This window comes from Mus caroli, unplaced genomic scaffold, assembly GCF_978045245.1.
Source record: "Mus caroli unplaced genomic scaffold, Mus_caroli_1 scaffold_2, whole genome shotgun sequence".
Taxonomy (NCBI): Eukaryota; Metazoa; Chordata; class Mammalia; order Rodentia; family Muridae; genus Mus; species Mus caroli.
The window spans coordinates 86,736,463-86,749,868 of NW_028227257.1; the positions used below are offsets into that span (position 1 = coordinate 86,736,463).

The window sequence follows — 13,406 nt, forward strand, 5'->3', positions numbered from 1 at the left end:
CAGTTTACTTTCTTGCTAGTATTAGAAATAGTGCGGTGAATGTTTCAATAAGTGGTGAGACTTTCTGCAGGGTAAACTACAAAGAAGGTTGGTTGGAATTGCAGGGCTAGGGCGTTTTTTTATTTTTACACCTTGATGGATACTGACTGCCAAATTGCCCTGGGGGCCTAACAATGCTTTGCAGAGTTGTAGATTGTCTCATTATGTGGCCTAGGCTAGCCTGGACCTAGTGAGTGATCCTCCTGCTGTGCTGAGATTATGGATATAAGCCACCACGCCTGACCCAAATGTTTGCCTTTTCAACAGTTTTATCCGGGAGCTTGGTGCGCCTGACTGTCCCTCTGCCTTTGCCCGAAAGGGGGATGCTCACGTGCGCTGACTCCTCCTGTCCAGCAGGGGGCGCGGCGCTACCGCTCCGCATGCGCAGTGCGCGCCGTGTCAGCCGTGGGGAACTGGAGGCCGGCGCAGGCTTCCCCGCTGGCTCCAGGGTACCTGGTGCTGGCGGCGGGCTCCCGTCACCGCGCGATCCGACACAGCCGTGGCTCGCGGCCCGCGGCAAGAGCCGGTGACGGAGCGCGGGGCCGAGCGGGAAGCGGCCGGTTCCGAGGTGAGAGCGGCGCGCGGGCGGCCGGGTGGGCCTCGGGGCTGGGCCTCTGGGAGCCCCCGGGCTGCAGGAGCGCCGCAGCGCTGCACCGCGGCCCCTGCTGTACCTGTGCCCCGGTCCCCGGTCCCCGGTCCCTGGGCCTGACCTCCTGTCGAGAACCCCTGCTTCCTGTTGTACCCGGGCGTTGTGGGACCCGAGTCCTCCTAGGGAGGCCTTACACCTTGGCTGTCCAGGACCGGTGTCGTCCAGTGCAGGTTCTGGGTGGGACGCGGTGGGGAGGGTGGCTCAGGAAGGACCACTGACTCTGAGCGTTGGGAGATGCGCTCCGGATGCTGGGAACAGTGTCCAGTTTTGAGAGTCAAATAATGGTTTGGTGTCACTTATCAGGTGCCAGTCTAGAAGTGCCCTATCACTTAGGGAGTGTGGATGTTGTCTTGAGTCTAGGGCATGTCCATTTCAATTTTTAAAAGTCAGCCATTAGTTCTAAGTAGTGTAATTGAACTTTGTGTACTCTGGAGCTCAAGGCGATTCATGGGAATAATAAACACGGTTGAGTTTTTATTGCAGTCACTTTCCCTGACTTAAACCTCCTAGTTGCTCTATAGAGCCTGTGTAGTCATCTGAGGATCCAGGCTGCTGGGCGCTGACGCCCAGACTTGGAGTTCTGTTGTGGAACCCTGGAAGTTCTTAGCCTTGCTCTTGACTGTTCACCACCACAGGGAGGTTCAGAAGTTTGTCACACAGTGCTGTCAGGAGGATGAAGTAGGACATACTAAATGCACATGTGTAGGGTAAGTGTTCACTTGGGTACATAATGTATTCACCATGATGTAACTGCTGCGGTCAGTCCAACAGTGTCTTTATATTGGAAATCCTTTTTGGAGGTAATGAGCCACACTGGAACTCTAATTCTAATCCTGTCAAGGCTGCGTACTGTGAGTTTGGGTCTGTTTTGCCTTCTTTGCTTTCAGAATCGTGCCTGTGTAGCGGTGGCAGGCCGTTCAGCGGGGCAGGACGGCTCTAAAAAGGCTAAGACAACAGGAAATTGTGACTTGGAACGCTGGGCTGAGTGGATTGGCTGTAGCCTGGAGCTTGGAAGAAAGGTGTTTCAGACCAGTGTTAGGAAGGAGCAATTCCAGGAATGGGGCGAGTGGCTCACCCTGCCTGTAGATGGGTGTTAGAGTCATTTCCAGTGACTCAGTTCTCTGAATCTGGATGAATCGTTCCAGAATTTTTTTTTAATTGAGTGGGAGGGTGTTTGATAGGTTTGAAGGATGATAATTTGAAGGGTCAGAGATGAAATTCTTGTTTTGATCCAGGCCATGGTATGAAACTGGGCAGTCAGGATTCAGTTTGCAGGATTCAGCACAGGTTTATCAGGGGTAGGGTGCTTCGAGGATGTAGCTCAGCTGGTAGTATTCCCAGCACGCGTGAGGCTGTGATTGGGATCTGGTGCCCTTTAAGCTGGGGTGGGGGTGCATGCCTGGAGTCCAGTACTCAGGCAGTGAGAGCAGGGAGCTGAGGACAGTCATCCGGCTTCTGACCAGCCTGGGCTGTAGGAGGCTGGCCCAACACAAATGGAAAACCAAACCAAGCCATTGTAGCCTGGTTCTCTCTGGGTGTAGCCGTGCGTGATGGGTGCAGGGAGAGGAGGTATCAGGGAGGGCACAGAAAACCCAGAGTCTGTGGAAGCCTACAGCCATCTTTCCCCTTTTGGAAATTCCAGTTCAGGAAGGATGGCCATCAGAAGCCCCTCCCCTGAGTGTAGAGTGGTGAGTGTCCCAGTGCAGCTGGGAAGGAAAGATGTTCGTTCGTTCGTTCGTTCACTCACTCAGGCAGCATTCAGGTTGAGATCCAGTATGTTCTACGCTTGATCCTGGATGTCAAGAATACTGCCAGGGCTGTGCGAGGGGCACCAGCAGTGCAGACAGGCTGGCAGACACCTCACTCTACATGTGGCAGGCACTTTAAGGAAGGTTGCAGTGGAAGGTGGTGCTCTCAGGGAAGGCCTCTCCCATCTTCACTAATTCATTACTTTATTACTTTTATTTTGTACGTGAGTGTTTTGCTTGCTTGCTTGCTTGTGGATTTTGTGTGCAGTGCCTGCAAGAAGAGGGTATCAGATTCTCTGGAACTGAAGTAACAGATGGTTGTGAGCCTTCAGGTAGGTGCTGGGAACCTAACCTCAGGGTCCTATGGTGCTTGTAACCACTGAACCACCTTCCCAGCCCCTTTCCAATGATAATGATAATGATAATGATAATGATACAAAGAGGAGCAAGTGCTCTTAACTGCTGGACCATCTCTCTAGCCCCTCTCCAATAATCATAACCATAGCAACAACAACAGCAATAATAACAATAGAACAGCATTTGCTCTTAGCTGCTGAGCCATCTCTTCAGCCCCCTCTCCAACAACACCAACACCAACAACTGTATTCCTGGGTTTAGCCATGCCCAGCCAGTACTCTGCCACTGGTCCGTAGTCCTGTTGCCATTCACCCCCAGTCTATTTTATTATGAGTGTGTGTTCTGGCCCAAGTGCTTGCCACCACTCTCTCAGCTTTATTCCCCAGGATTTGATGGAGACATTTGGTGCAGACCTTGGGTACGGACGGAGCTGGTCTGTAAAGACTTCCTTAAGCCAGAAGGAATGCACATGTCTGGGGTGGCTTTGGGCTGTTGTGCCTCAGCTCCCTAGCAGTCGGGGTGGTTCTGAGGTGCGCTCTGATATCTCTCCGGGATCTCTTAGCATAACCAAGTGGTTTTCCCAGTTCCATCCACACCGTTCTGCTTTCTGGTTCCTCTCTCTGGTTTCCCGGAGCCCCCTCCTGCCAAACATTTAATGCTCGTGTTCTCTTTCTTAGTCTGGCAGAGCACAGACCGTGCTTGTGCATCTAGCAGTGGCCTGCAAGCACCCTGAAAGCATGTCCTGGACTGACTTGCTCACCCTCAGATGGCAGCAAGGACCCCATCAGCAGTGTAAGGCAAGGCGTCCATAACCCCTGCACAGGGTGACAGCTGTAGCACTCCTACCATAGCCACTTGGGGAGAGACCCAGGTAGGAGGGAGGTAGCCCAGCATGGTGGCTGTAGCTCTTGAGCAGGTGTGGCCTGTGGTGATGGAAGGGTAGTGGCTGCCTCCTGGCATCTCCCTTAGAAGCCTTCATATCAGAGAATGTTGGTTTGGGGCAGCCAGATGCCAGTTCACAGCACACCGTGAGGCATGCGAGGTTCCACGGCAGCATGCCCTGCAGCTGGGGGCAGATGTGACAGTCTACTGGGCTTTAATCCTCATCATGGTGGAACTGCAAAAGAAGCGAACACAGCCACACAGCCTTGGCTTCTGCAGTCAAGGGTAGCAGTGGGAAGAGATCCTGGGAGACTGGGGCCACAGAGAACTCTGCATTCTTGGAGATCCCAGATCCTCGGGGCTGGCAGCAGGCCTTTGAGGTAGAGGAGAGCTGCTTTGCCCTCCCTGGGGCAGCTGCTTCGCCTGGCACTGTCTGTCAGCTTCAGGGTCTGCCTTCACTTCCCTCTGCGCTCAGCTTCCCCTAAGTGACACATCCTCAGATGTCTGTGGCTGCAGGACTAACAGCAGCTGAGGGCAGGTGTATGAAATGGTGGGATGTAAAACTGGATGTGCAGGGTGGACATGGGTGTGCTCTCTTGGGATCCAGGGTTAATGACCCAGCAGGACAGCGGGAGCTGGTCCTACAATGCTGCCAGACAGGCTTGAAGCTTGGATGTAGCCATGACCTAAACCACTGCTTCTCACCCGGGGCTGACTTCATTGCCCCCAGAGGTCTATGGCGGTGTCTGATGCACTCTTGATGGTTACACCTACAGTCTGGCTTGTATCAAGTAAAGGCCGAGGTTGGCACTGAAGCAGTTATGATCTGTATAATGGCCTTCCACACGAGGTAGATATAGCTAGTGTTAGTAGAAGCCACAGCCAGAAGCTAATGGGGGGCTGGGAGGGGGCGTACCAGGACTGCTGTGGCAGCGTTTGAAGAAGGAGCTTGAAGTTCAGAGAGGCAGAGAGCATAATAAGTTTATTCCTGAGGTCAGAGATAGCCCCGTTTGCTTGACCTCTGGGGGAGTCCACCCTCTTCACTCTGGTAATATGGAATGGCCAGTGAGGGGCTGGCACCTTTGAGAGGCAACCTTAGCCTTGACCCTGCCCGCAGTCAGGTATTGGCCTTCCTGCTACTGTGGAGCTGGGCTCCCAGGTTCCTGAGAAAGGCAAGGTCCTCAAGTGGCCAGGCGGTGTCCTTAACTCCAGGGCAGAGTAAGTGGGCAGCCGGCTCAGACACTGCCTGGTTTGTTGAACCAGGGAAAATGCCAAGACCTGACAATGTTGGTGCCTGTTGAACAGAAAAGGTTGAATCAGATGTAAGCCAGTTTTTAGACCCATATCTCGCAGATCGAGGGTGATGCTGGATCTCGCGCTCTCTCTCTCTATATATATATCTTTCTCTCCCCTCCTCCCTCTGTGTGTGCATGTGTGATATGTATGTGTGGTGGATGCACACATATCACTCTGCCTTGTTCCCTTGAGACAGGGTCTCTCACTGAATGCTGACCTGGACTGACAGCCAGCAAGCCCCAGTAACTCTCTTATCTCTGCCTCACCCCACCAGTCTGGAGTATGCGGGTAGCCACCCTTGGCTTTTTCTGTTGGGTTGTTGAGGGCTTTGAACTCGGGTCCTCATGCTTGTGCAGAAGCCCTCTTACCCAATGAGCCATCTTGCTTAGCCCTGGGTCTCTCCAGCCTGGCTATGAAAGATGACTAGTTCAGACTCTGTATGTTCCATTGCTAGGAGTTGTCACTAGGGTCACTCTCCTAGATTCCAGGAAGTTTCGACTGTACTAGGTTCCCACTCTGTCCCCTAAGTGTCCCCCACCCCCAGTGCCAGCTGTCTCTCCCTGAACTCCCTTCCCCTCCCCTCCCCTCCACCTGACCCTCCCCATTCTCATCCCACCCTCCCCCAGTCTACCCCAAACCTAGTTCCCCTTCCTAGGAGGGGCCATGCTTTCCCTAGAGCCCTCTCTGCCTAACCTCTCTGGGTGTGTGCGTCTGTGGGTTGCAGCCTGATTCACACTTATTTCATAGCTAGTGCCCACTTACAAGTGAATACAACCGTATTTATCTTTCTGGGTCTGAGTTAGCTCAGAATGATTTTTTTCTAGTTCCATCATTTGCTATAAATTTCATGTTATTATTTTTAAACAGCTGAGCAATACTCCATTGTGTAAATTTTTCTCTTTTGTGTAAACATTTTTCTTTATCTATTCTTTAGTTGGGGGACATCTAGGTTGTTTCCAGTTTCTGGATATTGTGAATAGAGCTGCTATGGACATAATTGAGCAAATGTCCTGTGGTTGGATGGAGTGTCTTTTGGGAGTATGCCCAAGAGTGCTGTAGCTGGGCCTTGAGGTAGATTGATTCCCCAGTTCTCTGAGGACCAACATATTGATATCTGTGGTGGCTACACGAGTTTGCCTTCCCACCAGCAACGGAGGCGTGTTCCCCTTACTGTGTGTGCATCCTCACCAGCATGTGCTGTCGCTTGTGTTATTAATCCTGGCCTTTCTGATAGGTACGATGGAATCCCAAACTATTTGATTTGCATTTCCCTGATAGCTAAGAATGTTGAGCAGTTCTTAGCCATCTGAGATTCCTCTACTGAGAATTCTCTGTTTAGATCTGTACTTCATTTTTAATTGGATTATTGTTTTTTATATCTAATTTCTAGAGGGTTTTTGTTGTTGTTGTTTAGTATTTTGGATCTTAGACCTCTCTTGGATGTGGAGTTTGTAAATGTCTTTTCCCATTCCTTAGGCTGCTGCTTTCTCTGACTGACAGTGTCCTTTAACCTTGCAGAAGCCGCTTAGTCCCATGAGGCGCCGTTTAGTGATTGTGATCCTAGTGCTACACTAATGCTGGTCCGTTTAGAAGTCTGCTGCCTGTGCCTATGTGTTCAAGGCTGTTTCCCACTTCCTTTTCTGTCAGGCTCAGTGGGTCTGCTTTTATGTTGCGGTCTCTGACCCACTTGGACTTACTGTGCAGGGTGATAAGTATGCATTCCTGGATAATAAATCAGGTGTCCATAGGTGTATGAATTTATGTCTTGGTCTTCATTTGATCCCATTGATCAGCATGTCTGATTGTATGCCAATACCATGCCATTTTTATTACTCTTGCTTTGTAGTACAACTTGAAATCAGGGATGGTGAGACCTCCAGCCGTTCTTTTATTGTTCAGGATTCTTTTAGCTATCTTGGGGTTTTGTTTTTCCACATTAAGTTGAGAATTGCCCTTTCAGGCTCTGTAAAGAATTGTTCTGGGATTGATGGGGGATTGAGTTGAGTCTGTAGATTGCTTTTGGTAAGATGGCCGTTGTCACTGTGTTAATCCTACCAATCCATGAGCATGGGAGAGCTTTCCATCTTCCGAGTCTTCTTTAATTTCCTCCTTCAAAGACTTGAAGCTTTTATCATACGAGTCTTTCACTCGTTTGGTTAGAGTTACCCCAAGATATTTTATATTATTTGAGGATATTATAGGAGGGTGTCGTTGCCCTGATTTCCCTCTCAGCCCTTTAGTCATTTGTATATAGGAGGGCTACTGATTTTTTTGAGTTGATCTTACATTCAGCCACTTTGCTGAAAGTGTTTATCAGCAGTAGGAGTTTCTTAGTGGACATGTCTGGGTCACTTATGTATACTATCTTATCATCTGCAAATGAAGATACTTTGACTTCTTCCTTTCCAATTTATATCTCCTTCAGTTGTCAAATCCCTGTAGCTAAACCTTCAAGTACTATATTGAATAGATAAGGAGAGAGTGGACAACCTTATCTTGTTTCTGATTTTATGGAATTGCTTTGAGTTTCTCTCCATTTAATTTGATGTTCGCTATTGGCTTGCTGTATGTTATCTTTACTATGCGTGGGTTACAAGGTATACAAAGTATGTGTCTTGTATCCCTAATATCTCCAAGATTTTTTATCATGACGGGGTATTAGATTTTGTTAAAGGCCTTCTCAGCATCTAGTGAGATGATCATGCATTTTTTTTCTTTTAGTTTATCTAAATGATGGAATACATTTTCTGGTTTTTGTATGTTGAACTATCTCTGTGTCTCTGGCATGAGGCCTTCTTAATAATGGTAGGTGATCTTTTTGATGTGTTCTTGGATTCAGTTTGCAAGTATTTTATTGAGTATTTTTGTATCTATGTTTGTAAGAGAAATTAGTATTTAACTTTCGTTCTTTGTTGAATCTTTATGTGGTTTGGATATCAGGGTAACTGACCTCATTAAGAGAACTGGGCAGTGTTTCTCCTGTTTCTGTTTTGTGGAATAATTTGAGGAGTATTGGTATTAACTCTTCTTTTAAAGTCTCGTAGAAGTCTGCACTGAAACCATCTGCCTCTGAGCATTTTTCGCCTGGGAGACATTTTAATGACCTTTATAGGAGTCTCCTTCTTTAGGTTAGGAAATATTTTTTTCCATGATTTTGTTGAAAACATTTTCTGGGCCTTTGAGCTGGGAATCTTCCCCTTATTCTTCTTTTCATATTATTTGGATTCTTCATAGTGTCCCACATTTCCTAGATGTTTATGTCAGGAATTTTTTAGATTTAATAATTTCTTTGACTGATGTAACTATTTCTTCTATCCTATCTTCAGTGCCTGAGATTCTTTCTTGCATCTCTTGCGTTCTGTCAGTGAGGCTTGCCTCTGTAGTTTCTGAATTTTTCTTTTCCAGAACTCCCTCAGTTTGTGCTTTCTTTATTGCTTCTACTTTCATCTTTAGCAGTTCTGTTTCCTTCAGCTGTCTGTCTTTCCCTTGGCATTCCGTGGGGATTTATTCGTTTCCTCTATGGTTTCTTTGTGCTTTCCTGGCTCTCTTTGAGGGATTTCTTACTTTCCTCCTTGAGACTCCCTATCGTCTTCATATGGTTGGTTTTAAGGTCTTTTCCTTGTGCTTCAGCCTTGTACGATTCTGGACCTGCTGTGGCGGAATAGCTGGGCCTGCGTGGAGACATAGTTTCCTGGCTTTTATTGCTTGTGTTCTCTGGTTTTTGTTGTTGTTGTTGAGGTTTTGTTTGTTTGTTTGTTTGTTTGTTGTTTTTTTTGAGACAGGGTTTCAATGTGTACCCCTGACTTTCCAGGAACTACCCTGTAGACCAGGCTGTAGTTTGTATTTTGATAAGATTTTTGTCTTGAGACAAGAAAGCGAAAATAAATAAATGTATTATAAGTTGAACAATCCAATCTACCCAGGGTATTGATTGCTATCGTAACTTTCCCCCCAATTTTTGTCTTTGGTGACCAGGTGTGTGAGGACGAGGACACCTGTGTCATTATGTGTGCGTCAGTCAAGTCCAACATCCGGGGTCCCGCCCTCATCCCAAGGATGAAGACCAAGCACCGAATCTACTATGTCACCCTGTTCTCCATCGTCCTCCTGGGCCTCATAGCCACGGGCATGTTTCAGTTCTGGCCTCACTCCATTGAGTCCTCCAGTGACGGGGGTGTGGAGAAACGCAGCATCAGGGAGGTGCCCGTGGTCAGGCTGCCCGCAGACAGCCCCATCCCAGAGCGGGGGGATCTCAGCTGTAGAATGCACACGTGTTTCGATGTCTACCGCTGCGGCTTCAACCCAAAGAACAAAATTAAGGTGTACATCTACCCCCTAAAAAAGTATGTGGATGACGCCGGTGTTCCGGTGAGCAGCGCCATCTCCCGGGAGTACAATGAACTGCTGACGGCCATCTCAGACAGCGACTACTACACAGACGACATCAGCCGGGCCTGTCTGTTCGTCCCCTCCATTGACGTACTGAACCAGAACCCCCTTCGAATCAAGGAGACGGCGCAGGCCCTGGCCCAGCTTTCCAGGTACCTGACACCTATCGTCCAGAGCCGAGGGGGTGATCTGAAGGGAATGGGCGTGGCTTTGTCTGTCTCACATGTATGTGAGTGACTGATGTAGCCGGAGGTCTGTGCGGTGAGCGCCCGCTGGGGTCTGCCATCCTGTGCTGTGGCACAGCCTGGGCTTCATGGAGTTTAGAGCTAAGGAAAGCTCTTCTGTACGTCTCCTTGTAGATTAAAATCCTCCATTCCATGCTCTGGGGTCATTCCTGTTTGCTCAGCAAAAGAAATGTAAGATTTGTTACATACTCTATCTCTAAGAGGTAACAACTATTACTGTTTAAATTAGCTTATTAAATCTTTTTTATAATGTATAAAATTGCTAGGTGTGTATAGTATAAACATTTTTTTTTTGGTGGCCAGGAATGGCAATATGTGATCATAATGTATAGACGCTTCATTTCTCATAATGCATTGTGAATATCTTTCCAAATAAATTCAAGGTGTGTGTGTGTGTCTGTGCATGCACAAAGGCATGCATGCACACATACACAGACACATATACACACACAATGCCTATGCAAAGCTCAGAGGTGGATGTTGGGTATCTTTATCACCCTCTACCTTAATTATTAATTAATTAGTTTTTGAGACAGGTCTCTCACTGAATCTGGAGCCCCTGGGATCCTCCCTCCCGTCTCTGCCTCCCCAGGCGTGGGGTTCCAGGCACACGCCACTGTACCTGGCTTTTGTATAGATGCTGAGACTTGAACTCGGGGCCTCATGCTTACTCAGCAAACACTTTACTGACTGAGTCATCGCTCCAGACCGTCACTGTTTTTTATACAGTGTTTTCTGAACACTGCGTAGCACTCCGTTTTATGGATATTCTGTAATATAGTGAATCAGTCTTCCGGAGTTTATTTACTTTTCTTTTAAACTTTAACTTATTTAAATGTGTATGGATGTTCTGCCTTCATGTATGTTTGTGTGCTACATGTCTGCCTGGTATCCTCACAGGCCAGAAGAGAGCATTGGATCCCCTGAAACTGGAGTTACAGATGGTTGTGAGCCCCCATGTGTGTGCTGGGGTTAGAACCTGGGTCCTCTGGAAGAGCAGCCAGTGCTCCTAACCATTGAGCCATCTCTCCAGGCCTCCTTTTGTTTCTTGAGCATTTAGGTGGGTTTCAGGGTTGTTTTGTTTGTTCTATGTAGCAGACAAGCTGGAAGTATACATCTTTCTAATTTTGTATTTGTCCCTTCAGGGCTTATCTTGCACCTGAGAAGCATGTTGCGGCTACTTATACTTGTGTCCAGCAGGTGGCGCTGTTTCAGGCTGGGCCCGTTTGTACTCATTGCTTCATGGTTGTGGATTTTCTCAGTTGTTCATTTTCTCAATAGGTGGGATCGAGGAACAAATCACCTGCTGTTCAATATGTTGCCTGGAGGTCCCCCAGATTACAACACTGCCCTGGATGTCCCCAGAGACAGGTGAGCATTGGGAGGCTGCCCACAGTGGATTTCTGAGGATTGGGTCAGTTAAATGGGAATCATTTGTTCCCACAAAACTAGATTCCTAGATGGGTATGGTGGTGCACTCCCACCTTTAATCCCAACACTCAGGAGGCAGAGGCAGGCACATCTCTGAGGTTGAGGCCAGCTTGGTCTACAAAGTGAGTTCCAGGACAGCCAGGGCTACACAGAGTAGCCCTGTCTTGAAAAACAAACAAACAAACAAACAGACAAGTAAATAAGGTTCCTGAACCTGCTGGGATATATTTTATGATTGGAATTGTTCATTAATCTGGAAAGCCTTCTTAGGCATTTCCCTCCCTTAAGACAGAAATGCTAGACCTGTGGGAACCTGTGGAAACAGGTGGAGCTGTGGTCCTGGGTCAGCTCTAAGAACTGTCTTGTTTTCCTAGTCTGGGCTAGTGTTCGTTTCAAGTGTAGCAGCTGAGTTTCCAAGCCAGTTAGGTTCAGGATTAATGGTGCCTGTGCTTTCTGAGTGTGGGCTCATTTGCCAAAAGTGGTTCTGCAGCTTCTGAGGAGAGAGGGGTGGATGAAGCAGTGAATATTTAAACTCTGCTCTATGCTCCCTGCGGGTGTGTGTGGCTCAGCACCTGTCTAAGAGCTCTGGATTCACGAATGAAAGACACACACACACACACACAACCTTCATAATTAATATGCCTTAGCTAGCTCAACCTCCCTGCGGCTAGCACACACTCCCCTCCTGCATTCCAGAGTTAACATTTTCTAAATCTATATTTATCTTTGCTGCCCTGTTTCCTTCTGGGCAGCTCTCCCGTGGGGCCATTTCCCCTTCGCACCTACATTTCGGCTGGCTACATTTCACCCTCCTGCTCCTTCACAACGTGGTCCATCCAAAGCCCCTCTCATGGATGAATCCCTTCTTCTCTCTTTCCTGCATTTCTTGTCTGGGAATCCTAAAAGTCCTGCCTCTGTCTCTGCTCAGCCAGTGGCTGTTGGCAGCTTTATTTCCCAATCAGAGCCAACTGGCTTCCTTTAGCCTGGGTGTGGAGACACTGCAAATAGGTCTTTGGGTACCACAGTTAGCATGAGAACACAAGCTGCTACAGGCAGATGTGTAAGGGACCAAGCCCGTCTGTGAGGCCTGGCTCCTCCCTTCCTTCCTTCTTCACCAAAACCTTTCATCCCCACACTCCCCTCCCTTGTTTTGTTCTTCCTGGTAAAGCAGAAGGTGGGGAGAGCTGGCCACCAGTCATGCCCCTGCCTCCGAGTCACTCATTCCTGCCCTCTCATGCATCTGCTAACTTCCGGAAAGTTCCAGAATGAGGTGCTGGGCAAGTCACGTCTTTTAGTGTTTGGCTGACGGCGTTGAGGAAAGCAGAAAGTTTGGCTCCAGCTTAGGGCAGTGTCAGGTTACAGGAGTGTTACAAGTGTGTGAGCAGATCATTTCTCCCACAGGCTTGTTAGTTGGTGCTAAATTTGGGATCAGTGTTACTAACGGAGTTTACATCCCAAGACTAGCTATGGTTAGCTTCTCAGAGGCTAATGTTATCATCTGTGGAAATGTACAGTGTCCTGTGTCTGCCTAGATGGCTGGTCTGAACCGTCTATGTTTCTAGTGGATATCTTAAGTTAGCTTTGAGTTTCTGTCTGGCAATAGGATGATTACTAGATGATAATGTAGAGAGCCCTGTGGCCGACAGGGGGCAGTGTGGCCACACAGGGATGGAGAGCCCTGTGGCCGACAGAGGGCAGTGTGCCCACACACATCTGCAGCAGCAGTTATCCAGGTGGCCCCTGACTGGCCTTCTGAGCAAGCTGCTTTTATAGACACCTTAGATAAAAGCAGATATTGGTAAGGAATACGGGCAAAGGAAGGATCATCAAATCCCAAGGGTGTGGAACCAAGAAAACTAGCATTACGTAAACATTAAGGGCATGAGCATTCCCACTGGCTTTGAAATGAAACGGGTGGTGTGTATGTGGATCCAAGACCCTAGAGGGCCCAAGCGGTTGCTGATGTTCTTCTGAGAAAGGAACAGTACACGTAGGTACCGTGCACAAGAGCTGCAATGCATGCAAGTGTGCAAGGAGTCAAACTAAGCAGCCTGCTCCTTTTGATTTCACGAGGCAGAAGGGGAGGAGGGAGGGAGGGAGGGAGGGAGGGAGAGAGAGAGAGAGAGAGAGAGAGAGACCCACCCTTGCTGTTAGAAGAAGAGTGTCTTAGTTTCTGAGTGAACACCCCAGGGGAACAGCTTTAAGGGAGAGTGTTTATTTGTCTGTCATTGCAGGAACATCAAGAGGAATAGGAAGCAGCTATTGACATCCATAGGGAAGAGCAGAGAGAGAGGCACATGCTTGCTTGTACAGTCCACACCCAGGGTGGCACCTGCTTGGAGGCTGGGTCTTCCCATAATTAATAGCTAA

At 48.3% G+C, this 13,406-nt stretch overlaps 1 protein-coding gene across 1 annotated transcript in view; it reads left to right on the forward strand.

Moving 5' to 3' along the window:
* The first annotated feature begins 438 nt into the window (after positions 1-438).
* Positions 439-13,406, forward strand: part of Ext2 (exostosin glycosyltransferase 2) — a 127,323-nt gene continuing 114,355 nt past the window's right edge. Inside the window, exons 1-3 of the mRNA XM_021184765.2 lie at positions 439-607; positions 8,947-9,512; positions 10,887-10,976. Coding sequence (XP_021040424.1) covers positions 8,977-9,512; positions 10,887-10,976 — 626 coding nt within the window. The 5' untranslated portion in view covers positions 439-607; positions 8,947-8,976. The remainder of the gene's footprint in view (positions 608-8,946; positions 9,513-10,886; positions 10,977-13,406) is intronic.